General features: G+C 50.1%; 9 protein-coding genes across 9 annotated transcripts; 7 read left to right on the top strand and 2 right to left on the bottom strand.

Moving 5' to 3' along the window:
• The first annotated feature begins 1,016 nt into the window (after positions 1 to 1,016).
• GGS25DRAFT_315906 (FAD binding domain-containing protein) lies at positions 1,017 to 2,903 on the top strand. Its single transcript, XM_049257768.1, has 4 exons — positions 1,017 to 1,450; positions 1,518 to 1,731; positions 1,791 to 2,179; positions 2,241 to 2,903. Exons 1-4 carry the CDS (start codon positions 1,175 to 1,177, stop codon positions 2,895 to 2,897), a joined length of 1,536 nt encoding a protein of 511 aa, XP_049115410.1. The 5' UTR covers positions 1,017 to 1,174; the 3' UTR covers positions 2,898 to 2,903.
• Positions 2,904 to 3,763: 860 nt separating this feature from the next.
• GGS25DRAFT_532271 (heterokaryon incompatibility protein-domain-containing protein) lies at positions 3,764 to 6,172 on the top strand (the record flags this gene model as incomplete). Its single annotated transcript, XM_049265568.1, has 1 exon — positions 3,764 to 6,172. The coding sequence occupies one exon, from the start codon at positions 3,764 to 3,766 to the stop codon at positions 6,170 to 6,172; it is 2,409 nt and encodes an 802-aa protein (XP_049115409.1).
• Positions 6,173 to 9,168: 2,996 nt separating this feature from the next.
• Positions 9,169 to 10,401, top strand: GGS25DRAFT_315871 (PLAC8-domain-containing protein). Its single transcript, XM_049257767.1, has 3 exons — positions 9,169 to 9,639; positions 9,729 to 9,843; positions 9,911 to 10,401. The coding sequence occupies exons 1-3, from the start codon at positions 9,312 to 9,314 to the stop codon at positions 10,164 to 10,166; spliced, it is 699 nt and encodes a 232-aa protein (XP_049115408.1). The 5' UTR covers positions 9,169 to 9,311; the 3' UTR covers positions 10,167 to 10,401.
• Positions 10,402 to 11,429: 1,028 nt separating this feature from the next.
• Positions 11,430 to 13,905, bottom strand: GGS25DRAFT_494047 (uncharacterized protein). Its single transcript, XM_049261320.1, has 3 exons — positions 13,487 to 13,905; positions 13,130 to 13,421; positions 11,430 to 13,049 (listed from the first exon to the last, which is right to left on the bottom strand). The coding sequence occupies exons 1-3, from the start codon at positions 13,637 to 13,639 to the stop codon at positions 11,953 to 11,955; spliced, it is 1,542 nt and encodes a 513-aa protein (XP_049115407.1). The 5' UTR covers positions 13,640 to 13,905; the 3' UTR covers positions 11,430 to 11,952.
• Positions 13,906 to 14,095: 190 nt separating this feature from the next.
• Positions 14,096 to 15,697, top strand: GGS25DRAFT_494043 (uncharacterized protein). Its single transcript, XM_049261319.1, has one exon. It carries the CDS (start codon positions 14,329 to 14,331, stop codon positions 15,193 to 15,195), a length of 867 nt encoding a protein of 288 aa, XP_049115406.1. The 5' UTR covers positions 14,096 to 14,328; the 3' UTR covers positions 15,196 to 15,697.
• A 505-nt stretch (positions 15,698 to 16,202) lies between these two features.
• Positions 16,203 to 17,398, top strand: GGS25DRAFT_315794 (glutathione S-transferase). The gene is made up of 2 exons (XM_049257765.1): positions 16,203 to 16,491; positions 16,596 to 17,398. Exons 1-2 carry the CDS (start codon positions 16,438 to 16,440, stop codon positions 17,202 to 17,204), a joined length of 663 nt encoding a protein of 220 aa, XP_049115405.1. The 5' UTR covers positions 16,203 to 16,437; the 3' UTR covers positions 17,205 to 17,398.
• Positions 17,399 to 17,741: 343 nt separating this feature from the next.
• Positions 17,742 to 19,889, top strand: GGS25DRAFT_532251 (uncharacterized protein). The gene has a single exon (XM_049265567.1). It carries the CDS (start codon positions 18,145 to 18,147, stop codon positions 19,219 to 19,221), a length of 1,077 nt encoding a protein of 358 aa, XP_049115404.1. The 5' UTR covers positions 17,742 to 18,144; the 3' UTR covers positions 19,222 to 19,889.
• Positions 19,890 to 21,301: 1,412 nt separating this feature from the next.
• On the top strand, positions 21,302 to 23,068 carry GGS25DRAFT_315678 (subtilisin-like protein). Its single transcript, XM_049257763.1, has 4 exons — positions 21,302 to 21,750; positions 21,813 to 22,190; positions 22,265 to 22,370; positions 22,427 to 23,068. The coding sequence occupies exons 1-4, from the start codon at positions 21,409 to 21,411 to the stop codon at positions 22,876 to 22,878; spliced, it is 1,278 nt and encodes a 425-aa protein (XP_049115403.1). The 5' UTR covers positions 21,302 to 21,408; the 3' UTR covers positions 22,879 to 23,068.
• Positions 23,069 to 23,572: 504 nt separating this feature from the next.
• On the bottom strand, positions 23,573 to 26,920 carry GGS25DRAFT_315749 (uncharacterized protein). Its single transcript, XM_049257764.1, has 4 exons — positions 26,471 to 26,920; positions 25,141 to 26,370; positions 25,039 to 25,086; positions 23,573 to 24,990 (listed from the first exon to the last, which is right to left on the bottom strand). The coding sequence occupies exons 1-4, from the start codon at positions 26,772 to 26,774 to the stop codon at positions 23,705 to 23,707; spliced, it is 2,868 nt and encodes a 955-aa protein (XP_049115402.1). The 5' UTR covers positions 26,775 to 26,920; the 3' UTR covers positions 23,573 to 23,704.
• Positions 26,921 to 27,418: the final 498 nt, after the last annotated feature.

The following is a 27,418-nucleotide window of genomic DNA, read 5'->3' as shown; positions in this document are numbered from 1 at the left end:
TTATACCAACAAGTCTTTTGTGTTGCAATTTATGTCGGACGGGATAGGCATTAGTGGTACTACATTGCTCCTTTTTGTGACTACAAATCAAATAGAACCGGCATCTAGTCGGCGTAGCTCCTTTTCCCCTTTTTCCCCCATGAAAAAAGAAGGATTTTTGAGCCACCGAGGTTTATTTCGACAACCATGCTCACAGCCTCTCGACTTAGGACTTTGTTCCAAAGCGCCAAGACCACCACGTCGAGTCACTGCTTACTTGCCTTGCACGACCATTTCCTCTAATCTGCCCAGGTACCTAGGTTGGTAGGCTCGGGAGCTGAGCTGTTAGTCGGATAGGTGCCTAGGTCGGTCAGCAGGCATACACATGGCCATAGCAGGCTAGCGATTGACATTTCTCATCAACTAAGCAGGGTTAATGTCGGGGACCAACTAATCAGACTGTCAACAGTTGAAAGCCACATTCCAAGAGGGGGGAGGAGGAGGAGAAGGCTGTAAGAAACTCCACGATTCAGAAGTACAATACACCCGAACCTGGAATCTGGTGTGTGTCTCCTGCAACCAAGCTTTCGGTAGATGACCACAGCGACGATTACGAAGGATTCCTTAGGGCGAGTCCAGGCTTGGGGGGATGCTAGCCGACGTTCATGGATCTTCGATTATAGAGAAATCGGAAAATCCTTCCCGGCTACTACCCGTAAAATGTCTTTAACGTCATATTTAGGCTTTCGCCATGCTGATATAGGCAGCGTGGGTGAGGAAAACGGAGTATCCAGAAGTCTTGGTATCAGGGGTGCTCGGGGATCGTGGAAGGGGAGGGGCGTGAGTCGGGAAAATGCCCCAGATTCAGTTCAGCTCTAAGCCTTGTTCTTCAGCTAAGCGTGCAGTTAAGCGTGCCTCACTGGGGTGCCCTGGTGGTGTCGGTCTTCATTGCTAGTTGGGGTTGATGACTTCCGAAATCTCTCTTGGTCTAAAGTTCGCCGATGATGAGAGGCGCACAACTTGATGACAGGCACAATTCCATGAGAGGAGCTGTCAGCTTAGCTATGGATATAAAGTATGGTGTATCGTGGGTCTCTTTTTGACAGGAAACCTCATCGCATCATCCGACAGCTTCCTTCTCTGATCCAGTCAAAAGGAAAAAGCGAGTTCTCCCGTTTGCATTGCCCGTCCAATCATGCTCTCCCGCACCATCCTCAACGCGCTGGCGATCTTCGCCTCCGCAGCTACAGCTAGCCCTACCTCGTGGAGTACCAGCAGCGGCGACGCTCTTGTGCAATACTTAGAAGAGAGGGCAGCTCCTGCGCTGAACTTCAAATTTTCTTCTCACGGCTCAATCGTCACCCCTGACTCTCCTCAGTGGGAGAACGACACGTCGAGATGGTCGACCTGGAGCGCTCCCTCGTACAGCGTCGCATTCTTTCCCGGTGAAGAGCGTGATGTCTCCGTTGCTGTATGTAAATCAACGCAGATATTGTTCATGGGTACCTAGGAAGTAACTGACATGACCATGTGTTTAGCTCAAGTACATGTCCAGCCACAACATCTCATGGCTAGCCATGGGCGGCGGCCACGGCAACACACTCACATTGGCTACTGCGCAGAACGTTGTATTGATCAACATGGAGAGAATCAACAAGATCACGATGAATCCCGACAAGTCTGTTTCCGTGGGTGGCGGAGCTTTGTTTGGAGACCTCTACCCAGTCGTTTATGCTGCCGGCAGAGAGCTACGTAAGTGCTGACATATTTCACATTTCTCACATTTCTCTCTGGCTAACACAAGGCTACAGCCCTCGGCGCTTGCGCATGCGTCGGTGTCGGTGGTGCCAGCCTCGGTGGCGGTCACAGCCGTCTCCAGGGCAAGTACGGCTTGATCGTCGACGCAATCACCAAGATGCGAGTCGTTCTATGGGATGGCTCTGTCCTTGACGTATCCGAAACCAAGAACTCCGACTTGTTCTGGGCTATGCGAGGAGCTGGCCACAATTTTGGCATCGTTCTCGAGTTCACATACAAGACTTGGCCTCTGCAGAACGGTGGTCTGACTTACAACGCCGACATGACCTTTACCAGCGATTCTCTAGCCGGTGTTTTGGGTGTCATCAACGACCTCATCCCAACCCTAGACGCAGGTCTCGCATTGGACATGTTCATCTACTATGACCCACCCACCCAAGAGGTAAGCGATATTCTTCTGAACGTCGGAGTATTGAGTTCGCATACTAACTAAACCCAATTAGATTGTCTCCTTCCTCAACATCGTGTACGCCGGTACTCTAGAGCAAGGAAACAAATTCACCGATCTCTTCGCGACCAAGAACGCGAGCGGAACCCACATCGAGCGTCTCACCCTCAACGTGACGATGATCCCCTGGGAGCGGATCCCCCACGAGGCCGCCAACGGCATCATCGACCTCGCCTGCACCGAAGGGTTCGAGTACAACACCTTCACGGTGAACATGGGCAAGTTCGACATCCCGCAGCAGCTCGAGCTGTACGACTCGTACGTGGACCTAGTCACAAACAACCCGCTGGCGTCGAGCTCGCTCATCTTCTACGAGGTGTTCGGGCAGCAGGCGGTGGTGGCGCAGGACCCGGCGAAGACGGCGGCGGGCAACCGCGACTACTCGGCGATCCTCGCGGTGCTGCAGACGACGTACACGGACGAGAGCGTGGCGGGCGTCGCCGACGCCTGGGGCCGCCGCTGGCGCGACGACATCTTCAAGCCCGAGCACTCGGGCTACCCCGTCGAGTCCGTCTACATGAACTACGCCCACGGCGACGAGCCCCTGCAGGCCATGTACGGCTGGGAGCCCTGGCGCCTCGAGCGCCTCCGCAGCCTCAAGAAGCGCTACGATCCTCACGGGTTCTTCAACTTTTACAACTCGGTGCTTTGAGATGGGGGCTATTAAGTATAGCTGTTGTGTGGGCAGATGCTTGTGTTGGTGATGGGTGTGTAGTGAAAGTTGCGAAGAGGAAGGTTTATTGGTGGCCGATATCCCCCTTTCCAGTTAGCTAAATGGTCCGGGAGGGGTTTGTAGTTGAGGAGTTTCTTGTACAAAGCTTTTAATTCTTCCACCCACCTGGGCATAAAGCAAACCTAGGTGCCTACCTAGGTTAGAGCGATTCTTCGTGACTTTCGAACTTGACCCCTTGGAAGTTGAACCTAGGTGGTGGCTGCTATGTATCTTGTTGCAGTACAACTGCAACCAAGAAGAAGGAAGAGGAAAGGAAGAAAGCTTGCTTTATTCCTAACTACGATGGCAGAGTGCCAACATATGGCCATAAGGGCCATATGGCTCTAGTGGAGCCTAAGGGTGCCTGAGGCACCTGCAACAGTTCGTTGCAATGCCCATGTAGGTATTTTGCGATTACGTCTTTTGAAATGTAACTGTAGCTGCATAGGTAGGGTGAGTAGGTAGGCATTTTAAATGCACCCTGGCGTGAGCACAGAAAATAGACACCTACCTGCATCTTTGGGCTCATATGACATTTATTAGAGAGAAAAGCAAAGGAAGAAAGAAGGCAGCGATTGTTTATTCCAGCTATAATATCATATCTACCTACTTGATGCCCATTATATAATAAGCACCTACCTACCTAGGTAGATATGTCTATCCAACCTGACTTAGATGAGAGGGAACCCCCGGCCTCTCTATCTTCTACTTTCACCTGTCGCTGGCATCATCCATCATGCATGAATCCAGATATTACTATCAAGGATTCAATCCCTTTCTGTAAATCATGCCACAGCAAGCCGTCAATGGAAGATATCCTTTCCGAGCAACGCTCCTTCAACTTAAACGTGACACAGCCGCCCCCCGATGAACCTGCGCAAGATAAGAAACTCTGGTGGCCTCGAACAGTAGCTTATCGTGATGGAAATTTGTCCGATGGTACCAACGCCGGTACTGTTCCGCTGTCTCGATATGGTGGTGGTGGTGGTGTAGAACGTGCCACGTTGGCCACCACCACGCAGTCTGCAATCTACCCTGTTACTCTTGCGTCGAATGAATTCCGACTGCTGTGCCTGACTACCGGTCCCGACAAGGATTCCCCTACACATGTTACCTTAGAAACTCATAGCGACGAATACCATCCCGAGTATGAGGCAGTCTCATATACATGGGCTGGAGATGACGGGGATGCCTCACTGTGTCGTCCGATATTCATCGGCCCGTATTGGGATGTCCTTTTCCAGACACAGAACTGCTGGGACCTGGTTCGATTTATGCGGCCGACGAGAGGTATACGTCTGATTTGGATCGACTCTCTTTGTATAAACCAGAGAAATATGCAAGAGCGCGCAGAGCAGGTGGCAAAGATGTCACAGATCTACAGGCACTGCACCAAGGTTGTGGTGTACTTGGGACCGGATGTTACACCTACTTTCGATGATCGGTATCCTCGTCGTCAATGGCTTCATGAGATGAGCATAGTATCTATGAAACAAGAACTTGAAAAAATCTTGGAGCGAAAATATTTTAAAAGAATCTGGATTATTCAAGAGTTGGTCTTCGCTCCGCGCATGGCCATGCGTGTTGGCCAGAGAGAGATCAACATCGACTCGAGAACCACTCTCATAAACTGGAACTGGGAAGAATGGCCAACACCGTGGTTTGAGCACGCTTGTCGGCAAAAATTTCTGGTGCAAAACACATGGGATGCTTTAGAGCTTGTCTCCAAATCTCGGTGTACGGATCCCAGAGATCGTTTATTTGCTATACTAGCTCTACTACCTAGCCCCAATCATGGGATTGAGCCAGACTACTCTGTGTCTGCACAACACGTGTGCATTGGGTTCTTCGCGCATTGCCTCTTGGTAGAGCGTACTGGTTGGTTTCTATTTTATGCCACTGGCGTTCTACCTCAGAGATCAGTTCCTTCATGGGTCCCTGAGTGGAATTCAATAATAGAGTGGAAATATTCCAAGCGTCCAGCTGACTATGAATTTGATAAATTACGCTATGAGCTTCGAATGATGCCGGGCGTTATAGAAGCGCAACACAGACTTATAGAGCTAACCGGCGACTCTGTGGGGGTTGGAAGTGGAGGTAGGCTAGAAAAGTTTCATGAAAGAATTGAGAGAATAGGCAATGATAAACCCTTGGTGTGTTCACGGACTGGTGCCTTGCTTGATATGCGCCTACAGCACTTGTTCACCATACCTCATACTCCTACAAAGATGGGGGCCAGCCAAGAGGGAGGAGAAATCTTCAAGCTGAAGCAAAATACTGGCCCGGCTCTTTACATAGTCAGCAAGGTAGAGCTTGACAAAATAGTTATGCCCGGATGTGACCATATCTTTCACCTCCCCACCGAAACCAGAGAAATTTGGCTAATCCTTCGCGAGGAAAATCAGATGGAAGAGCCGCTACCTGGCTCCACTGCTACTCAACACCCAGTTAAGAAAAACAATGACTATTATTTGGTTGCTGCTTGCTTAGACCTTTCTTTCGGGCTCAAGACCAGGTCCGAAGAACTATACATAGGGGACACGCTATATGGAGAAATCCGGAGATTGCAGAACATCTTGAACACGACTTCAATTGGGCTGAGCTCGATGTTCCATATAGTATTCTTTGACACAGGTTTAGAATCGATTGTCGAAAAAGTGAAGTTGCCTCGGTTAGGATACGCACCGGGATACAAGCATTGGGATATATATTGGATGATTTTACCGGTGTGCTTTGGATTATTCAGGGAGCAGTGGCTTGAGGAGCCGTGTTTCGACGCTTCCTACTTATCTTGTCTTGACCCAAAATATCAGCCCGAAGATGTCAGCGGCTATTTCAGAATAAAAATACCCGGACCGCCCAGAGAGTGGATATATCGATCAACACAGGGCAGTCTTCAATGGAAGATTGATGATGGTGAATGGCAAACGTCTCCACGAATGCCCTCAGGCGACGACGGGTTAGTGCGGAGCACTCAACTTAGGGTTCGGAAAGACGAGATTCGGAATGAGATTTATGAATTATCTAAGGAACTTTGGATTTTACGATCGTTGGAATTGCTACGAAAATATTCCGTCATTTCTACTTCCTCTACTCTTCCAGAGCTTGTGGACGCAATCACAAACCCCCGAGAGGAATACAAATCCATCATGACACAGGATTGGCGTCGTGAATTTACTGTTGATGGAAGGTTTTACGATGTAAATATAAAGTAGTGTTGCAGGTGCCTCAGGCACCCTTAGGCTCCACTAGAGCCATATGGCCCTTATGGCCATATATTGGCACTCCGCCATCGTAGTTAGGAATAAAGCAAGCTTTCTTCCTTTCCTCTTCCTTCTTCTTGGTTGCAGTTGTACTGTAACACGAAAATTACATCTCATACAGAGGAATGTGCCTAGATAAACTGTTTCGTATACTGCTTAGTAGGTAGGTATATACCTAATAGTGAGTTTATTTGGATAACAAGAAGTCATAGGTTAGTTACCTAGGTATATTAATCATAGAGTAATAACATATGATAAACCTATTGGTCGTCATTCTAACATATCCATCGTGTCGCCAAATCGAAACGCATAGGTGGTGGGTAAGGTTAGAGGCATGGCCCTGAGGTTATATCTCTTCTGGGGCATTTCATGTAAGGCTCCTCTCGATTCGCAGTGCCTTCGGGCTTCCGTGTAGAACCTCCTCATGCCTTCCCGTCAAACTTGGTCAGATAGTCGACTCTATCATATGCGAAATGACTTTACAGTTCTGTCGATTTGGTGAATATCATAGACGGTGCTAGGGATGTCGCGACTTCGTGTGAGCGTGAAGGTACTCGAGCGATGAAGACGCGAGCCCCAGGTGCATCCACACCGCTAACAATGGCCTGTGATTACAATTCAACATACAGACATACAGGGGTGAAGCGGCTTCACATCGAATCTGGAAAGGTGCGTTTCCAAATATGACCATTTTGTCGAGTCAGAAATGTCATATTATAAAAACTACTAAAAAAAGAAAACTACTTCATTGAGTACTCCATCGGATTATTCATGAAACACCACACCTTTTGGAATTTGCGGCGCGGAAGATGACAAGTCGGAACAGAAGAAAATGGAATGCTGCGCTTATGCGTTAGGTAGATCGAATACCGATTGGAATCCGTGAATGTAACTGTTGGCGTGAGGAGGCTTGTACTGTAGGTACATCGTGCTGCTGATCGTCTGCTAAATATAGCAACCGTCCGTCATCAACTGTTGTCTTAAACCTGTGCCGCCTGTGGATGTTGAGCATTTCATGACTGTGTACTATTGCCCAGCCCTGAGTGATAGAGGTTATTAGTACCTGAGTATTAATTATAGGTAAACACCAAATGGATATTTGAACCTCGAGAGTCAAGGAAAAGAAATCTAGCCTAGGCAGCTGTTTGGCAGAAGTCTTTATTTACCTGGGCAAGACCAAAGATCATCACAACACCATCATAAGGTGCAGTGCCCCATGTTTCCCCAAGGCCCTAAAACCCTAGCAATGGCTTCTGCCTTACGCCGCCTATTTAACCCTGGCCTAGGGCTGAATGATAGACATATTATTACACGTACCTGGTAGGGAGGTCATACCAACTGGATGTGGACTAATGGAGCTACATATATTATTCTGTTGCGGAGTATTACACCACTGATCAGTTTGTATCATGCATCACACATGTTGTAACTTGTAACTCGTCTAATGTGCCGTTTCGAGCTTAGAAATTAGCATGCCTTGTTCGTATCCTAGCTCACCTACCAATGTAAAATATATAACTAGACTCACTAAGGGTATGGTAGCCCAATAAGACATCTGTGCCAAAATCAAAAATTAAGATTGACTATTCCGAATTTAGAAATTAAGAACAGTGCTACGAGTACGTGAAAAGAGTGGATTGTACTTAGAGAGGCTTATGGATAAGTAAATACTGTTATATACGTGTACAGCTTGCATAAAAAGTACTTAAGCTACCATACTACTTTATATAGTAAGCTAAGTACTGGTTATATCCCTTTTTCCTACATACCTAATAACTTGCATGTACGATGCATTTATGATTTAAACGTGACTTTTATTAATAAGCGTAAAAGGCACTAAGCTAGTTACCTACTTGTTACACACACTTCTTAGCCACATATACCCTAGCCACATATACCATAGCCACATATACCCTAGCCACATATACCCTAGCCACATATACCCTAGCCACATATCCCTTACCTATACCTACCACATTTCGTATTAATCAAAGGTCTAGCCTCTTATGTTGAATAATTTTCTGATACATATAGCTACATATATGCAACCAAATCCAATTGAAAGTGCATTCAATTAAGAATTGATTGATATAGGTCTCGAATTGAGGCGATACGTGGTTGCAAAGTTAATCAACTAAATAGGTGGCAGGCCGGACGGCACGTGATCACCCCTAGAGCCATAGTAAGAGCCCTTGTAGCCACGCTAGGAGCCCTTGGAGCCGCCTGGAGGTCACGCTAAGGGGTATCACGTGATGACACACGATATATCTACCTGAATAACCTTTCAACCAGATATCGCACCAGTATGCAACCTACATCATTCAATCCGTAATTAAATGAGCTTTTGATTGATACCGGTTGCATATATGTAGCTATATGTTTCAGAAAACTATCCATGTGGGAATAGTTATTACATAATCTTATATAGCCATGTCACATGACCATACGGGTAAAAAATATGACATTTTTAAGAAAATACTATTCAATTATCCAGTATAACTAGCTAAAGTACCGATATACATGCCTTTCTTTCTTAAAAGGTGGGACTGCCTACTAAATTCGGAATAGCTCAATCATTATTTTCATTTTGGCACAGCTGTCTTATTGGGCCACCGTAAAGGGGATAGACACACTAAGGGGGTCTGGGCCATCGTTGAACAAATACACTACTTCGTATATATGTACCTAAAGAAAAGGAAATGAGGACCGAGTCCGAACCCCTGTGCAACTATAACTCAGCCGCAGATTAGCTTGCAGATCTAATGATGACATTAACGTGTTTATGCTGGACCGTGAATCCATCATTAACGTGATTCGGGGTCTGCCAAAGGCTGTGCCATCACCTGTCTTTCTAGGTAGGTGCTAGGTAAAGCAGCCTAGTCAGACCTTTATTAACCAAGAATCACCCCTGAAAGATAAATGTCGATTTGAATTCTGTTCTTTTGATCCTTTTTCTTCTCTAAATTGATCATACCACCCAGTTGGCCTCGTTCGTTTATTCGTAAACTTCAACAACTTACCATCCGCGCGCAAAAACGATACGCAACTTTTAGTCGGCCAAAACCAGCCCAAAATAAATCAGGCAGACACAATGGATATCTCTCAGGAGAAATATGTGGTGGCAAGCGGGCCCGAATACCCTCACAACACCGAGCCTCAGTATCAGTACCACCCACAGCAGCCAATGCAAGGCCAACCGCCTGTACAATCGCCTCCCATACAAGAACACTACAAGAGTCCAGAATCGCAACCGCAACAACAACAAGCATATCCGCCTCAACAACAGCACCCCTACCCTCACCAACACCAACCACTAGACCGGTCGGCGTTTGGCCAGCAAGGCGGTAAATGGCAGGCGAGTCTCTGCGACTGCTCGCCATGCACAAGCTGCCTGCTATCATGGTGTTTCCCATGTCTCCGTAAGCGCCACACCTCCATCGCAACCCTCCCCCCCCAAAAAAAAGAGTAAAAGAAAGGAAAGAAGATACTAACACGACATGTCCCATAGTCCTCGGACAGACCTCCGAGCGAATCCGGGACCCATCGATGCAGACCGCGGACATGATGAACAGCGACTGCATGATCCACGGGCTGATAAACTGCTTTACCGGCTGCGGATGGATGTACGTTTTCCACCCTTCCCCCCCACCTACACCAAAAAAAAAGATTGCAAAAACTAACCCCCTTCAGCTACGCAATGCTCAAGCGCTCCGAGATCCGCGAGCGCTACCAGATCGAGGGCAGCGGCTTCGACGACTGCTGCGTGTCGTACTGGTGCCCGTGCTGCGCGCTCACGCAGCAGGACAACGAGGTCGTCATCCGCCAGCGCAACGCCGCGCCCCCCGCCCCCCAGGGATACCAGCCGCAGCCGGGCATGCAGGTTCCCCCAATGCCCGCGCCGCAGCCGGCGTATCAGCAGAATCAGCAGCAGCAAACGCCGCAGTAATTTTTTATTTTTTGGGAGTTGAGTTGAGTTGAGTTATCTATTCTGTGCATATAAATGGATATGGGGATATATTCGCGTTTGGGGGGGGCGGGGCAGAACTTGAGCGGTTCTTCGCTTGCATGTTGGTTTCGGCCCCAGTGAGAGAAAAAGGGAAAAGAAAGAAGAGGCGGAATGAATCAAAGTTGCGTTTGCGACGTTAACTAGAGTCGCGGGGGGCTTTTCGTTCAACCCCCCCCCCCCCCCCAACCCCCAACTCCCCCCTTTTTTCGACCGACGCAATGTTCGATGGGGGCTACAAAACGAAGTTCAAGGCTTCGTGCAAATCAATGTTATACCGAAAGTTTTTTACGTTTGGAGGGCTGTGTTGCATAGGGGGCATGATTGGCTGTTTAATACCCAGGGCGAAATAGTCATACGGATTTCATGGCGAGGCGGGCGCTAGAAAAACGTCACGGCGCGCGATATCATATTGCATGTGTACCTAGGGAGGTAGGTAGTTTATCACGAAAAGAAAGAAACAAGAGAATAAACATCATGAATTACATGCAGGTGGTAGGCAGGTAGGTATCCAACCTACATTGTGCATGTATGTCGTGCATACCTATATATATGCTGTGCGATGCTGAAAATTCGATGTTGGCAGTGAGAAGGTGTGGGAGAACTTAAACAAAACACCAATAACTATGGCTCGACTTACCAGATCTTTAATCGGTTCAATTTAGATTCATTGATTTCATGTAAATGGGTAGGACGTATATATCCACGACCTCAACGTTTGCCATGAATCGCCACAGTTAATTGCCACCCCTACCAATTTCGGATCAGCTACTTCATGAGCAGCCCTCTTCCTCGCCACCTAGCTAGCTGCCTCCCTCCCTCCTATCATATAGTTACAGCCGTACACACACAGATACCCAAGCAAACAAGCATTAAATGCCTTCATGCCTTCAGTCGCATAGCTTCGCCCGCTCCCATCACAAGGCTGTGCACCATACCATCCATGCCATACCCATATTCCCATCAACTCCCTTCAAGCTTGTGTAGAAAAAAGAAGGGAAAAGACCCTCCAAAGAAAAGAAAAAAAAGAGGCAGCTTGCAACACTGCGCCGCCTTCGTAAACCACCTAACCTACGTACCTAGTCCATCCATCCATCCTTCGGCGCCGGAAGCCGAAAATAGGAAGAAAAAAAAAACTACGTTACCGCGGGCAGCAAGCGTATAAGAACCCTTGTGCGTCCCTCCCTCCCTCCCTTCCAGAGACTTGGCCTGGTCTGCTGGTTAAGATTAGAGGGAATCAACCTTAATCTTCCAGCAATGCTAGGTATTTATCTATCTATCCGTTATGCTCACCCACATTAGGTATGCTATCCCGCTTCCCGGATCCGGAAGGGGAGGCGTTCAATCTTGAGTTGTGCAATTGTTTCATTTAAAGGAAACGCCGTGCAGTCGCTTTCTCGTGGGCTAAATACCTAGGTAGGCATATTGTAGGTACGCTTTGCATACCCGTTTGGGCTCTTTATTGTCCTACCTAGAGTATGTGATAAGCCTTCCACGGTACATATATCATTATATGAAAAGTCATTGACCATGTTCTGGCCGGCGACGTGAACACTACCTAGGCAGGTATTAGGAAAACCAAGAGAAAATGAAACCAGATTGATAGCCGCCCAAGTTCCCGCCCCTTATTATTTCTTTCGCCCTATGTCCTCCAATTTCCTGCCCATAAGGAACGATTTACATGTAATAATCACAGCTTTACCTAGGTAGATACTGGAATCCAACGCGTCTACATACCAGGAGCGTCCATCCACTCTCTCTTCCAAAGCCAGAAATACCCACTAGGCTGTAATGTGCGATTCCACCAGTGACTATAGGTGCCGCAGATTCCTAGCGGCGTAACTCGGCCCTGCCAGTCGAATCCATGGTTGGCGTATTCCTTCCGAATCTGAATAGTGCAGGCCGCATCTGAGGCGTTCACTACACCACGCAACGTAAAGCTCCCAATTCCATCTACGCAGTCCAGTGCCTCGACTGAGTACTTGTCTCCATCCGTGTCTCCATCCGTGTCTCCGTCCGTGTCTCCGTTTGTGTCTTCGTCCGGGTTAGTTCTGCGAAAGCGTATATTCTCCATGATCGGGTCTACACGGCTCCCCAAATGTAGATCGTACGTGTAGTAGCCACACCACTCTCCCTCATCGATATGTCTCGCCAGATTGCGCACTCGTGTCGTGTACCAAGCCCACCATTCGTCGCCGGAGAAGGGGTGGAAATAACGCCCCTTCTTCCCCGAGATAGCTACACGATTAGGACTAACCATGGGAAACCGTGGTCGAAGACTGGTAGCTCCCGATGGAGTTGTATGCTCAGCAGTCGGGGACGTGTCACCTGTAAGATACCAAGAGGGGACGAATTCGATCTTCTTCACGCTCGGCAGCTGGTTGGAAGCTATTTTTTTTCTGGTCATCATTGCAATGCTTATAAGGCGAGAAAAAATGTTGGGTTTTCTACCTTGTAATCCGTAATAGACGTTCTGCGTTATAAATGTAGAGATGAAAAGCCCGTGTGTCTGTTTGCCAATCCAAGATGTTCGGAATGTCTCATATCCTGGGCCCAACATGTGGCCCTTGTAGCCTACGGCATTCATGAGGCGAACCATATTGGGAGCCAGGTCGTTTCTTGGATCTCCGGAGGAGAGACTAGACGTGTAAGATGGCTGACATATCTCGAGATTGGCCATAGCCAAGCAAAAGGCGAACTGCAGAGGATGTTCCCCATCCATGGACTGGTCAATCCTCAGATAGTTTATTGTCGGCGTGCGAGGAAAGAAGATGGAACATAAATCGTCAAGTAGAGTACCAACGCCCGCCTTCTCAATGTCTGTGTCTACGTTTTTCATGCTAGTGTCAATAACGATGGCCCTATTATATTACACCGAAAGAGATTCGATAAAAGCATGCACCTACATCCCCAAACTAGTAAGGTAGATAGAAAAGCCATAAGCCCCTCTAGAGACTCCTGGGTATCTTCACTTAACTCCGGAATCCTTAGGGCCGCCTGAGCTTTTACAGTAGATGCCACTTGCTCTAATTCAGATGAAAAGCGCGGAAGTCGAGAGATAGCCATGGCAAGGCATAGCCAGGCCATTTTCGGCCCTTCATTACGCTGGCAGGGCTTCTTCGGTCCCTCGATATAGTCTCTCATGAAGCGTACCAGCGCACTCTTGTCCTTGAAGGCAGTTGACGTAATTTCGGGGAGCTAATTCCCTTGTGTCAGCTCAAAATATCAGATGATGGAAATGATGGCCTCGAGTAACCTCATACATAGAGCTCAAACGACATTTGGAAGACGGCAGGGCTGTCGCACGCTCTGTTGAGGTAACGGCATGTCGAACTCAAGGCTATGATATCCGAGGCAGAACATCTTCCAGCGATGAGCTGGAGTAACTCGATAGGAAGGTTAGTGATGGCCGCCATGATGGATACCTAGGGAGATATGAGGATCAGATGAATTAAAATGAAAGTTGAGATATTCTTCAATGACGACTAGGCCTGTTTATCAGCTTCGATGTTGCAACTTGGATCGTTCATGTCTTGGCGGCTGTGCTGTTCCTCTTTCATACCTCTATCTGCATCAATGTTGGTAAGTCAAGTACCAAGTCAGTTCCGCGTGCAAGCGATAGGTAGCAGATAGGTAGCAGATAGGTAGCAAATAGGTAGCAAATACTACTAGTAGTAGGTACATATAGCAAATAGGGTTCAGAGACCCACTTAAGCACACATCAATGATGTAGCGGTATTGTTGTATACCCTGCCTACCCTGCCTGAATATTCATATAGCAGAATCTGATGCACTGATTACAGCATATGAGATCAGAGCCAAGAGATTACTACTAGTACTAGTCTAGTAGTATTCTGTAGTAAATCAGATCGCGACACGCCATCATAACATCCCCACTATACTATTACGATGCGAAAATGCTACATGTTGTATACCATACGTACACACAGCACATAAATACATACCTGCATAGTTAAGATAATACATATATTACATATATTACCTAACGTTGTATCTGTGATTCTGTGTATATTGCATCCATCACATCTCTCTACTACTCCTTTTTCTCCATGCCGACACATCCCACTCTCCCCCTTCCGAAAAGATGGCTAATCTGTTAAATCTACCTAACGAAATCCTCCTCCTCATCCTGGAGACCCTCGCCCTCATCGACCTCCAGGCCTTACTTACCGCGCAACGCACCAACCGGCGCCTCCACATCCTCGTCCAGGATGCCATCCACAACGTCCAGAACACCGCCATGATCGGCTACTCCCCAGCAGAAACCGCCTATTACACTACGGAGATCGATCCGAGCCCGTTGCAAATAAATCCGCTATGGCGAAGCAAATTCAAAGGCCTATTTCACACGGCGGACTGCTTCACGGCGGCGGATAAGAGAAGACTCGCGTTCCTGACGCTGCACGGCGACTACACGCTGCCCTTCCGGCGACTGCCCTGGGCCCACTCGGAGGCCACGCGCGCCGCGTTCCTGCGCCCCGAAGCGAGCTGGCGCAACCTCAGCGTCACCTTCGGCCAGCGGCCCATCACGCACCTCGACGTCATCAAGAGCTACTCCGCTCCCGGCGGGGACTCGGTCGAATACTACCAGCTGGACCTCGCGCCTTCTGGCCTGACGATGGGGCTCTTCTACGAGGTCCTGCTCTGCGATGAAGCCACGTACGGGGAGGAGACGGGCAGCTGGGAGCTGCTGGTGGGCCAGCGGCTGCGCAGCTACGACGTCCTCGCCGAGTACGAGTGCTACATCCCGGGCGACCGCGAGCTAATCGACGCGGGCGAGGGCGCACGGCAGGCTGCGGTGCTGTATGTCCGCGGCGGCCCCGTGACGCATAACTATACTGTCGGGGTCGAGGAGACGAGCTGGATTGTGAAGAATCAGGCCAAGCAGAAGTTGCTCCCGTGGCAAGGGCCGATTCAGAATTTTATATTTACGGGATACTACGAATACTAGATGGTAGAGCTGAGTAATATCTAGGGGAGAAGAACTGCCTAACCTTAGGTACGTAGGTAGGAGTCCGAAGGAAGCTGGCCGGGCTTTCTTCCTCCTAGAAATTTATGACCTGGTAGGGATGTAGCATTGTGGACTAGTATTATCGTTAACGTAAGAATGAAAGATGTGTCCGTCGTGTGATTCCATAACCAATCAAAAAATGCTGTTGATAGTTGTTGGTATTAGGTGGTGAAACTGCGTGGAGAAACATTATCTACATCCCATCCGTATAACGTTTTCTATCGTACACGCGAGCACCGAGACTAAAGTGCCCGGACTAATGCAACCTTGGAAGCTACATATTGTAGGTAGTATCTCGGGGATCAATTCATCACATCTATGGATGCCTATACGCACATACGATGCAGTTGCCTAGGTTAGTAGTTAAGCACTTGGTAGATACTTTTTTAGTACTACCTACAGGGCTACTGAATATCTATGTCATGTATATGTCATGTATCACTTCAAGGTCGGTAAGACGACAGACAATGAGGAGACATATGTTTCAATATAAGTCGTGGGTGCAATTAATTAACTCTCATTACTAATTTGTCAGCAAAAAGCAAAAAGACACTCCCACATCGAGGCAGTAAAGGAGGAGTAACCATGGAAGATAATGGATTCACCGCCTCTGCCGCCTCGACATATCATATTGTACCTCCGACATACATCGGGAATCGCCTTACTACATTGCTTCCAAGCCCAAAACGGCTGACGAGAAAACATGGATAAGGCAGAGCTCGGCCAACGAGAGGGTTCGATGTTCTTACTATTAGATCCATTTTCTTAATATTACCGGGAAGGCTTAACTTCAGTGGCTAATGGGAAATCTATCCGATTCTTTCAGAAGCCAAAGGTCACTTCCTATGCATACATATGTAGGTATCAATGTGCATATGTAGGCAGAATACCTAAGTAAGTGCACAGTAGGTAAGTACTAGGTATTTAGGTACCTATAATATATCTGGATTTGGTACGACTTATGGCTGCCTTGCATTTTTCTATAAAGTCTCGAACCACCTGCCCGCTTCTTTAAGAAATATTTTATTGAGGGGTAAAAAGTTGAGTATTAACATATAGTAGTTTATAGACTTCCAAGGTTACTTTACTCTAATTACAACATTAACACTTGCTATTGCAACATCTCTTCACCTCTTCTCTTCTTACATATCCACCAATACAACCTAACTAAAATCACCGACCATGGCACCCTTCGCTAAGCTCTACTCTTACCCCGGCAACTACCGTGTCACACGGGTAAGTTCTTCATCCTTACACTTGTTATAAATACTTTTCTATTCTTTATTACCGTGTCTGAGTATTTACATATATCTTGCATGAAAGTCTAACATACATCACAGGCTCAAGTCGTAGCCGCCATCAATGGCCTCGTCGTGCCCCTCGTCGAGGGCTTCAAGATGGGCGTCGACAACAAGACGCCCGAGTTCCTCGCCAAGTTCCCCATGGGCAAGGTGCCGGCCCTCGAGTGCGCCGACGGCTTCAACCTCGCCGAAGGCGCCGCCATCTGCAAGTACCTCGCGAACTCTGGCCCCAAGGCGCAGCAGCTGCTCGGCAGCGACGCCAAGACGCAGGCCGTCATCGACTCGTGGATCTACTTCTCCGAGAGCGAGCTGAACAACAACATCTCGCCGCCGGCCGGCATGACCGTCTTCAAGATCGTCCCCTTCGACGAGGCGCGCTACAACTTCTTCGTCGGCGGCGTCGAGCGCGCCCTGCAGCGCCTCGAGGTCGCGCTCAAGGGCGGCAAGAAGTACCTCGTTGGCGACAACCTCACGCTCGCCGATGTCATCATCGCGGGCCCGATATCCTTCTCCACTGGCTTCCTCATCGATGCCGAGATGCGCAAGGGCATCCCCAACGTTGTTGCGTGGATTCAGAACCTGACCTCGCTCCCCGAGTTCAAGGCGCTCGGCGAGCTGAAGCTCTGCGAGACTCGTGTCAAGGCGTAAAAAAAAAAAAAGAGAGATGGAAAAAAAATTTCCTCGGGCGGAGTTGGTCAGCGGAAGAGAAACAGGTGGGCCCTTTTACCGAAGCGAAAAGTCCGAAGGCCGAATCCAATACACTTTACAATGCTTGAGTTGTAAGGTATTTATTTATACGGCCTGGTGGTGAATTGATGAGCCACGTTACTGTAATCCAACGACTACATTAACCTTGAATAACACTTCAAGACTATGGGCAGGTAGAACGGACACCTCCTTAGACGTTACTAGGTAGTTAGTAGCAGTTACGTTAAAAGCCATCAATACATTGACATTGCAATAACCTCACTTCGCTCTATAACTGTCGTGCCATCGTTGGATAAATAATTACTGATACTACTTTACCACCATGATGTCAACAATATTTTTTCCACCACCAACTATTCCCATCTATGCATTGATAGCCAGGTTTATAGGGTTCTTTGCATCGCGACCTTGCCAAAATCTGGTTAGTTCCGGCATAGGGCGTATTTGTACTTGACCACCTGCAGCAACGGGGTTCCACCTACATAAGCTGATGATAGTCACCATGATTCCCAGACTCAGGTAGGTAGGGCACCTAGGACCTAGGTAATATACGCTACTCTATACCTTCCCAGTAAGCCAATGCACTCTTACCAGCATACATTTACGTACCTTGCATCATCGCAACCGCGGGGAGAATTGGGTAGCTACCTACCTATACCTACAAGACACATGCAATTGTCGTCAGCTACGCCCTAATAATTACAAGCTAAGTACCTAGGTATACTAGAATGTATATGCTACCAAGGATGACTATATTTACACGTGTAGAGATAGTTAGATCAGATCACTCGTCAGGTAGCAGTATCCCACACTACATACTTACCTCCAACACACGTACCTCAAGATCTCGCACCATCACCTAACCTCACCAGCAGTCGCCATGGCGCAAACCACAGCAGCTCCCCAACCCTCACCCCCAACCCCTCCATCCCAAACCCACCACACCATCGTCGCCCTCGAAACCTTCTTCGTCCCCATCCCCCCCCTCACCCTGCCCCCAGGGCACACCTACACCCTCCACACGTACCCCACCACCACGCCCTCCCAAATCGCCTCGCGCATCCGCCCCGCCAGCATCCTCATCCTCTCCATCGCCCCCTTGACCGCCGCCCTCCTCTCCCCCTCCGCAACCCCGCACCTCCAGCTCGTCGCCCTCGTCGCCTCCGGCACCGACAACGTCGACCTCGCCGCCTGCCGCGCCCGCCGCGTCGCCGTGTGCAACACCCCCGACGCCAACGCCGCAGCCGTCGCCGAGCACGCGCTCGCGCTGTACTTCGCGACGCGGCGGTCGCTCGTGCTCTCGCACAACCTGCTGGCGGCGGGGAGGTGGCCGGAGAGGCGGACGCTGCAGGGGGTGCTGGACGCGCCGGACGGGAGGCCGCCGCGCACGGCGAGGGGGGAGACGCTGGGGATTGTTGGGTTTGGGGCGGTGGGGCGGTTGCTGGGGGAGAGCGCGGGGGCGCTGGGGATGAGGGTTTTGGTTTCGGCGAGGAAGGGGGAGGCGGAGGGGAAGGAAGATGGTGTTGATATACGCGAAGGCGGCCGCACGCCCTTCCGCACGCTCCTCCGCACCTGCTCCGTCATCGCCCTCTGCCTGCCGCGCACGCCCGCGACGCTGAACCTAATCTCCGCGCCCGAGCTCTCGCTGATGCCGCCGCACGCGATCCTGATCAACATCTCGCGGGGCGGGATCGTGGACGAAGGGGCCGTGGTGGCGGCGCTGCGGGGGCGCCGGATCGCGGGCTACGGCACCGACGTGTACGCGCTGGAGCCGGCGGGCCCGCACAATAGCCCCCTGGTGGCGGCGGGACTGAGGGGGGAGGAGGAGCTGAATCTGGTGACGACGCCGCATGTGGCGTGGTGCGCGGAGGACACGGTGGCGAATTTTCATAAGAAGTTGAGGGAGAATGTAAGGTGTTGGTTGGAGACGGGGATGCCTAAGTATCCTGTTGGGTGAGGATGAGGGTGTGGATGTAAGGGGGATATGAGAGGGCGTCAGGGGTCGGTGGGTTAGGTTAGGTTAGGTGCGTGTTTGGGGATGGAGGCTCATTGACGCGTAACTACCTACCTAGGGTTAGGTACCTAGGTAGGTAGGTAGCGGTGGGTTATACGCCGTAGATGAGCGGAAGAAAAAAGTAAATATTTCTGAGTACCAACCTAGGTAGCTAAAGAGCGTTACAATCCTCCAAGTTTACCATTTATTGTTTAGGTCTTAGTTTGCTTGGTTGGTCGTTACTATCGACGCTAAGGTGCAGTTCGTTATTTCAATCAGCCCATGAACATCTTCCGGGAATGGATATCGATTGGAAAGACTGAAGGCCTTCCCGAATGACACGAGTGTTTGATTGATGCTTGTATTCTAGAAATTCTTTTTTTTCTTGAGATATTCGACGTCAGTAATAGTTGACAAGCATTGAAGCACCAACCTGTTATTCATCTGGTAGCTTTGGTTTAGGTGGAATACATCTACTCTCTCCATAAAGGGGTAAAGCCTGTTATGGTATAGAAAAGATTGCACGCCCAGCCCTACAGAAGTGGAAAATCACCAACGAACTGACGATTGCATACGCGTTTCATAAATTAACAATTAACAAACACGCAAAGGAAGCTCGCTTATCACTTTTGAGAAGGAATCAGAGGACGTGAGATGGCTACGATGCGATGCAGCCTCAGAAATAATCTCGGATCTGCACTCTGGCCCACGTCTACGCGCAATTTGGGCAATACTTTTTTTTTTCTACGCTCATCTAAGTCATCTACCGCGCAACTGGCCATAGTTACCCAGAGCAGCCCAACCTGTGGAATACGTATCACTTATGGTGCCATCGAGGCCATAATGGGCTCCGAGGTTCACCAAACGATTTTGCTTTGGTCACCTCAGATACTCTCTACCAATCTTGCGTAGTTGAAGGGTCCGGTATCACGTTGATAGGTAGGTTAGCTATGGCTCTGTTTACAGATATAAGTAACGTAGCTTAGGTAGATAATTACGAATACAATAATAGACATAGGCCCTCCCTCCCCTCCCCAGTTGGGAAAATTGGCAATGAGCAAGATCTTCAGTTTAGATGACGAGATTGAGGTAGCCTACTACATACCATCTACATTATAAGTCGTGATTTCGTATGCTGCAGCATATCACCCACTTCCTCCACTGGAGAGAGTCATAGCCCAATTGTGCTGAGACGTTTGCATCCGCCTTGCACAGAGAGTTAATTTCGAGCTTGCTTCTGGAATAAAACTGTTTAGATGAAAATGGGTAACTAAGGCTATGGAGTGTATGCTGGCGACCCATTGAGCTCGAAATTGGCAAGATGCGATTCGGCGATAGAAGTATTAAGGATTGGAGGTTGAATACGAGACGTTTAAATATTGAGGCTCAGCAATTTTATCCCCTTATGGGAACAGACCTTTTCTGGCACATGGCAATTGGATTATCCGGTGAGTTGGTAATTCTCGCGTGGGGTTTTGTTTATCATATGTGTCTGTCCGTCCGTCCTGTCTGACTGACCCGGCTATCAAAGGATAGGTAGGGCGGAATAAGAGAAGTTTGAGAGGTGGTCCCCCCTCCACCACAAAGGACTCCGTTATATTTAATACCCTCCCTACGATCTAGCCGCTTTATATTTAGTTGTAGAACTGGAAGAGAAAAACTATCTAGATAATTATCAGTCCGTTGGAGCTTGATCCATGAGCACGGGGATGAAAAATGCCGCGTGATCGGCGTCCTTAGGTCTTGGCAGCGACAATGTGCAATTTCCCTTCACCGTCTCGGTCAGGTTCGCTGGTCCGCGCACGGCGTTCCCCATGCAGGTAATAGGCTTCTCCCAAGCTCCATGGCCCTTGCCAGGCAAATCGGACGACAGCTGGGTCCCTGGGATGATGACAAACTGGTCTAGAATACGAGAACCTGGGTGAACTGCCTGCATTTCCTTTTTCCTTTTTCTCTACCTCTTGTCCCTGTCCTAAAAATATAGGAGAAAGGGGGTCCCGCCCCCAGAAAATGATAAAAAGCCCACCAACGCGCGCTCTCCTCCTCTTACCTCCTCCTCGGGTTCGATCGGATATGGGCCCCTTTTCATTCGTTTCAAAAGAACCTCTCAGTGAACGAAGCTAAAAACTGACGTGACGGTGATTGACGAAGATGCGAGACTTCGCGACACAAGCTTTGGCCGTGTTGCTCGCGTGCGCGGCGGCTCCGGCTTTCGCCAGCCCGCTGGCCATTTCGCTCACCGGGCAGCTGGGCAATGTGGGTAGTCTCTTGGGTTTGAAGGACGGCGATCTGGTGCCGAACCGGTACATTGTGCGTCTCAAGCCTGGCATCAAGGCGGAGCTACATCTGGACTGGCTGCATGCCTTGCACAAGCGGAGTGCTACCTGCAATGGCACCTCTGGTCTCAAGAGTACGTTCGGGTTCGGAAACTTCAACGGATATGTGGGCGAATTTGACGACAACATGATCACGCAGATCTTAGCCAACGTAAACGTAAATATTGGGCCATCAGGACCACCAACACAGAGATCAGCGCGCTAATTCCCCGATCCTAGGTCCTAGATGTAGAGCAAGATCAGGTGGCGTACCTATCATCGTCTTTAATGCACCAAGACAACGCGCCGTGGGGGTTGGTGAGCTTGTCGTCGTTGACGGAGCCGAGTGAGAATAAGTACCCGGACTACCCGTCGCTCAAGTACTCCTACGATAGTACTGCCGGGGAGGGCACTTACGGGTACGTTTTGGATTCGGGGGTTTTCGAACACAACGACTTCGGCGGCCGCATCATCAGAGGATTCAACGCGTGGAACGATACCGAGGATTTCGACGATTATTACGGTCACGGAACCCACGTGGCTGGCACGATGGCCTCTACCACGTACGGAGTTGCCAAGAAAGCCACCATCGTGGACGTCAAGGTCGCCAGAACGGAGGTAAATCAATCCCCCCCAAAAATCATGTGTTTTTTTTGGTCTGGATTATATATACTAAATATTACGTTTGGTAGGGCTACTCAACCGTATCGCGCGCGCTTGCAGGTTTCGACTGGGCCGTAAATAACATAACTAATACACCGGGACGAGCCGCCAAGTCCGTCATCAACATGAGTCTAGGTACATTTCTAGCCCTCATTTCTCAGTCCAGCACGTAACTAACCCCTGACCCCCAGCTTTCAAAATCTCCCGCTCCCTCAACAGCGCCATCGACGCCGCAACCGACATTGGCATCCTAACCGTCGCTAGCGCCGGCAACGACGCCGGGCCGGCCGCCGACCGGTCTCCGGGCTCCGCCAAGAGCGCCTTAACCGTCGGCGCCGCGTGCCAGAACCTGACGCGCGCCATCTTCAGCAACTACGGCGACGACGTCGACGTCTTCGCCCCCGGCGTGGACGTCACCTCTCTGTGGAACAAGCAGGACCGCGGCGCCGTGCTGTCCGGAACCTCGATGGCGGCCCCCCACGTGGCGGGCCTGGCGCTGTATCTCAAGGGACTCGAGAATAACCCTCCCGTCACGCCCGCCGAGACCATCTCCCGCGTGCAAGAGTTGGCGGCCGGCGTGGTGCGTGACGCGGGGTCGGGTAGCAAGAACTTGTTGGCTTACAACGGTGTTCGTGTTCTGTAATGGGTGTGATTTTTTCAATGCGTTTAATGGGGACGGGGAAGAGGTGGGAAAGGTTTTTGTCTTTGGATTTGTCTGTTGGCCTGTGTTTAAACTTGGGGACCCACGTGGATACGAGAGTTGATCTTCCATTCAAGCATTTTCACCACTCTTTAGCATCTGCTCTGGAGCCTAACCTAGATAAATACTTGTCCTATGTATCAGTCGAGGTAATAGGTAATCATGGATTTACCAGAAAGAAGGTAATCCAAGCTTTTGGTGAACAACTCAGCCACAGAAGTTCTTACGTTACGTTATGTCCATCTATGGATGTTTAAAGGGGTCAAGTTTTGCTGCTACTTAAGTGCAGAGAGCTCACACTTCTACTTATTTGTCACGTTTTCATGCTACCATTAATCGGATATAAACCATGCTTGGATTCCTGGATTGCTCAGCCAAGTATGAAGAGCTCTCGTTCTCGGTATCATCCTAATCCTAGTGTAGGCACCGTAGCCTCAGTGCCGGAGGTGAAAAGCCTATGTAAGGAAAACAATCGTACATGCAAATCAGCCCCCCATCCCCGTTAGCAAGAACTTTTGTGGCTTTTCCTGTACCATGCCCCTGCCAACCGAAACGAGAGAGTAAATGATGCCCTCAAGAATTCATTAGAGAAAACTCATGTTCAATCTTTTTTAGGAAAAAGATGGGGGGGTCATGAGCATCGTTACCAATGTAAAGGAACAATCCGCCGGGGTCTAGAAGCATCACTGGATCTAGCCCAAAATCCCTACTGACGTCCATGAGATCGTCCACGCCCATGAGATCGGTGGCCTGGTGGCTTTCGCGATACCTAATGGTAATTGCCACCCCAGCCGCCTTGCTGCTGGCGGCCACCGTAGTAGTTCCCAAACCCTTGATTTGCCCCGTATCCTCCATACGGGGCGTTACTGTGGCCTTGACCGGCAGCGCCAGCGAGACCGTATCCGCTACCTGCAGACTGGTTCCCATGCAGACCATGGTTCAAGTGACTAGGATATGCACCGTAGCCGCCCATGCCCTGTTGGGCTGACTGCGGAGGGGGAAGTCCAGAACCCGCAGGGGTGGTGTTTGTAGCAGAACCCGGTCTTGCTGCAGCACCAAGAGAAGGGCTAGGACCTCCAGCGACCTTGGAGTCGCCATAGGGCTTCAAATCGTCATTTCCCGATCCAGTGTTGGAAGCAGGAGCGTTCGGTGCGTTGAATGACTGGCCGGCCTGAGATGGGTAGCCTGAACCGCGTCCGAAAGTGTCGTGCATTCCGCCGAACCCACTGGTACCAAGACCGGCAGGAGCACCTGACTGTGCAGAACCTGCACGGCCATAGCTGTCAATACCAGAGCCTATTCCGCTATCACGACCCCCAAACGAGGATTGCCCAAATCCACTCGTCGCGGGCGAAGAACCGTGGTCGTAAGGGCCCTGTGGGGACATACCGTACTGGTGGGGTTGCCCATAAAGCCCGCCCTTGCTGTAAGGATTATAACTAGCACCGTACTGGTTCATGTACTGGGTGTAATAGGGGCTCGAGTAGTAAGGGTGAGAGTAAGGGTACTGATTCGCGTGCTGTGGCTGTTGGTGCAGATTGGATTGCGGCTGGCTAGTTTGCGCAGTGGCTGGCTGGCCCCCTTGCCCAATAGGGTTCGGCGTGTTGTGCCCGCTGTTGTGAGCCTCTGCAGCAGCGGCAGCAGCTCCATATCGGGTTGGTTGAGCGCCACTTTGAGGGTACTGGCTAAGGCTGTCATTTTGGCTAGCATTGTAGCCGGCGAAGCTACGGTTCGGGGCGTTTGAAGTTTCGTGGTGACTCTGGCCACCATGCTGTCCGTATTGCTGCTGCCCATAGTAATTGTTGTACGAGTTTCGGCTCTGGGGGTCAGCGGTGTAATAGGATGAATAATCACTGGGCGCAGAACTGAAAGCGCCAGTCGTCTGTGGCCCAGATGCTTGGGTAGTAGGTGTTGGAAAGCTTTCGATTGCAGCCGCAGTGGTGGTGGCTTGTTGGCCAAAGTTATCATACGGTTTCTGCGGGAAGCCAGCCGGTTCTTGTGCGTTCGTCTGGCCATACCGTCCAAATTGCTGGGCACTTGAAGGAGCTTGAGGTGCTAAATCAAAGTCAGTAAGGTGATTGGGTGGAGAATATTGCGACATACGCTGGGCTAGAGCAGCCGCGGGGCCGGTTGGAGGGGCTACGGGCGTCGCTGGTTGAGGATTAGTAGGCATGTTCTGAAAGAGGTTGTCAAGGGAGATTGTACCAGCTGCAGCAGGTGCCGGGGGAAGAGACGTAGCCGGCTTTTGAGATACGAATGCGTCTGGAACTGCGGCGGGCTGAGATACGGGAGGCAATGCGGCGCGGGGAACTGCGATGGGAGATTCAGGTGGCGGCTGAGTTCTAGTCTCGGGGTCTTCGCGGTCACCGTCAATATCATCGTCAATACCGTTCAGGCTGAAAGCACCAAACTGCACAGCAGCACGGTCAACCTCCCGGTTACCAGGCATTCGAACAGCTTCCTCTTGTTCTAGAATACGCTTTTGATAACTAGGCATACGCGGGGCAGGACGTTCGGTCGCCTTAATTGCGGTCGTCGCGTAACCGCTGGCTGCAGCACGTGGAGGTTGGTGTTGGGCCTGAGAAGCGGAAAGCGGCGTAGCAGCATTGCTCTGTTGAGGCTGTCTGGAATCCCACGAATCTGCAACTGTGCTAGCAGCCGTAGCCGTTGTGGGTGGCTTGGATTCATCGGGAAGCTGTTCGAGGTTTACTCGGGTCAAGTCGTCTTCGGGGGGTGGTAAAGCAACTTCAGGCTCGACTACCTTGGGGGCCTCCACAGGTGCGGGCGGCTGGACAACTTCTTTGGGTGCCTCCTCAACTGCAGGCTGAGCTTCGGGCTCGGTGGCTCCGGGTTCGGTGGAAGAAAGAGACTCCAATGTTTCAGTGGGTTTAGGGGCGGGCGCTTCCTTAGGCTTCGACACGGGCTTCGGGGCAGTTGACTGTCGCAGCATACTTGCCCATGTCTTCTGTGTGCCTTGAGGGATGACGTTAGATTTGGCGGGCGCAGATTCGGTAGAAGTTGTGGCAATTGTGGCAGGTATGGTGGGTGTAGTAGCCTTGGCAGGCTCGGTGGTGGGATCGGTCGGACTCAAGGCTGGGGCGCTGGGGTCATTAGTGGTCGCATCGTCGTTCGCAGTATTCGCAGTAGTTCCCCAGCCGGATGATTCTTCAGTTGGAACGGAGAGCTGTTGATTCTCCTTCAAACGATGACCATTAGTAGCTGGATGCGAAGAAGTCGCTCGACCTCTGCCGCCACCGCGACCTCTCTCACTACCACGGGCGCGACCACCTCGCGCACCGTCCGAGCGGCCACCACGCGCGGGCCTAGCATTACCGGACAATTCAGCCACACTAGCCGATGTAGAGCCGTCCTTGGGCTTAGGACGAGTGGTAGTCTTCTTCTGCTTAGATACTTCGCCCCATTGAGAGATCGTGCCTATATGATAGCATTATATTAGCAAAATGAAACAGTGGCAAAATGAGATAGCGGCCACATATTAATTGAAGACAGGGATGTAGTGAATGCTTCAACGTACCTTCCGCAATTCGCGTGGCAGTAACTTCGATGTCGCCATCTGTCTCCTGAAGGGCATAGAGGATATCTGCGTCGGACCATGTTGGGAACAACTCCTTGATAGTGTCTAACTTTATGCCGTATTGCTTTCGAAGCTCACTGACATCGCCATCATCATCGAAAGCGCCCGCATCTGCAGCTGTGGACTTATCGCCGTTAGCTCGTCGGTTTGCGGTGTTGCGGCTAGCAAAACCTCCTCTGCCACCACGGCCACCACCTCTACCACGAGAGGGTGGTGCCTGGGATCGTGCCTGAACCTCAGCCATTTCTGAGACTTGGGGTTAGGTTATGTGGAATGAAATTGAATGAACCCTCCGTGGAAGGGTACGTCGATGATAGTAGTCAAATCGGCGACCAGGTAAAGAGAGTACTAAGTGAAGGGGTGATATGTTGTAGTGTTGGAGGTTGGAGGTTGGTCGGAAGTAGTAGGATAAATGGATGGGGACTAAATGGTTAGGGTGGATAGGCAAGTTAGTTGTTTTTGTTCAGGCAAGTTGCAATTGCGAGAAAGAGGTAAGAAGAAATTGGGGGGGCGCGTGGCACCTGTAATGCGATTTAACGCAGGTGTAAGTTGAGAGTAAGGCTGACAACTTTTTTACCTTTTTACGGTCGTGTCAACAACGCGAAAGGGTAGGTGAATTGGCCAATTGTCTTGAGACAATGGCAATCGTGGTTGAAGCGAAGGAAGCTTCAATGCGGCGGGGGGGATTTATGATTGTGATAGTTATGGAGTAAAGGAAGAAGTGTGCGTGTGCGTGGTTGTAAATGTTCGTGTGAGAGAGGATGCAATCCAAGAGCTTTGTAGCGAAAAAGGGAAGTGGATTTTGGATTGAAGGCTTTTTCGGCTGTTGGAATATTGATAGTCCTTGTAAAGTTAGGCTAGGCTTGTAACACCGCACCTGGCACTGGC

Source organism: Hypoxylon fragiforme (assembly GCF_022984875.1).
Source record: "Hypoxylon fragiforme strain CBS 206.31 chromosome Unknown GGS25scaffold_6, whole genome shotgun sequence".
Taxonomy (NCBI): Eukaryota; Fungi; Ascomycota; class Sordariomycetes; order Xylariales; family Hypoxylaceae; genus Hypoxylon; species Hypoxylon fragiforme.
Note: the sequence above shows the minus strand (reverse complement) of the source record. Positions and strands in the feature narration are given on the sequence as shown.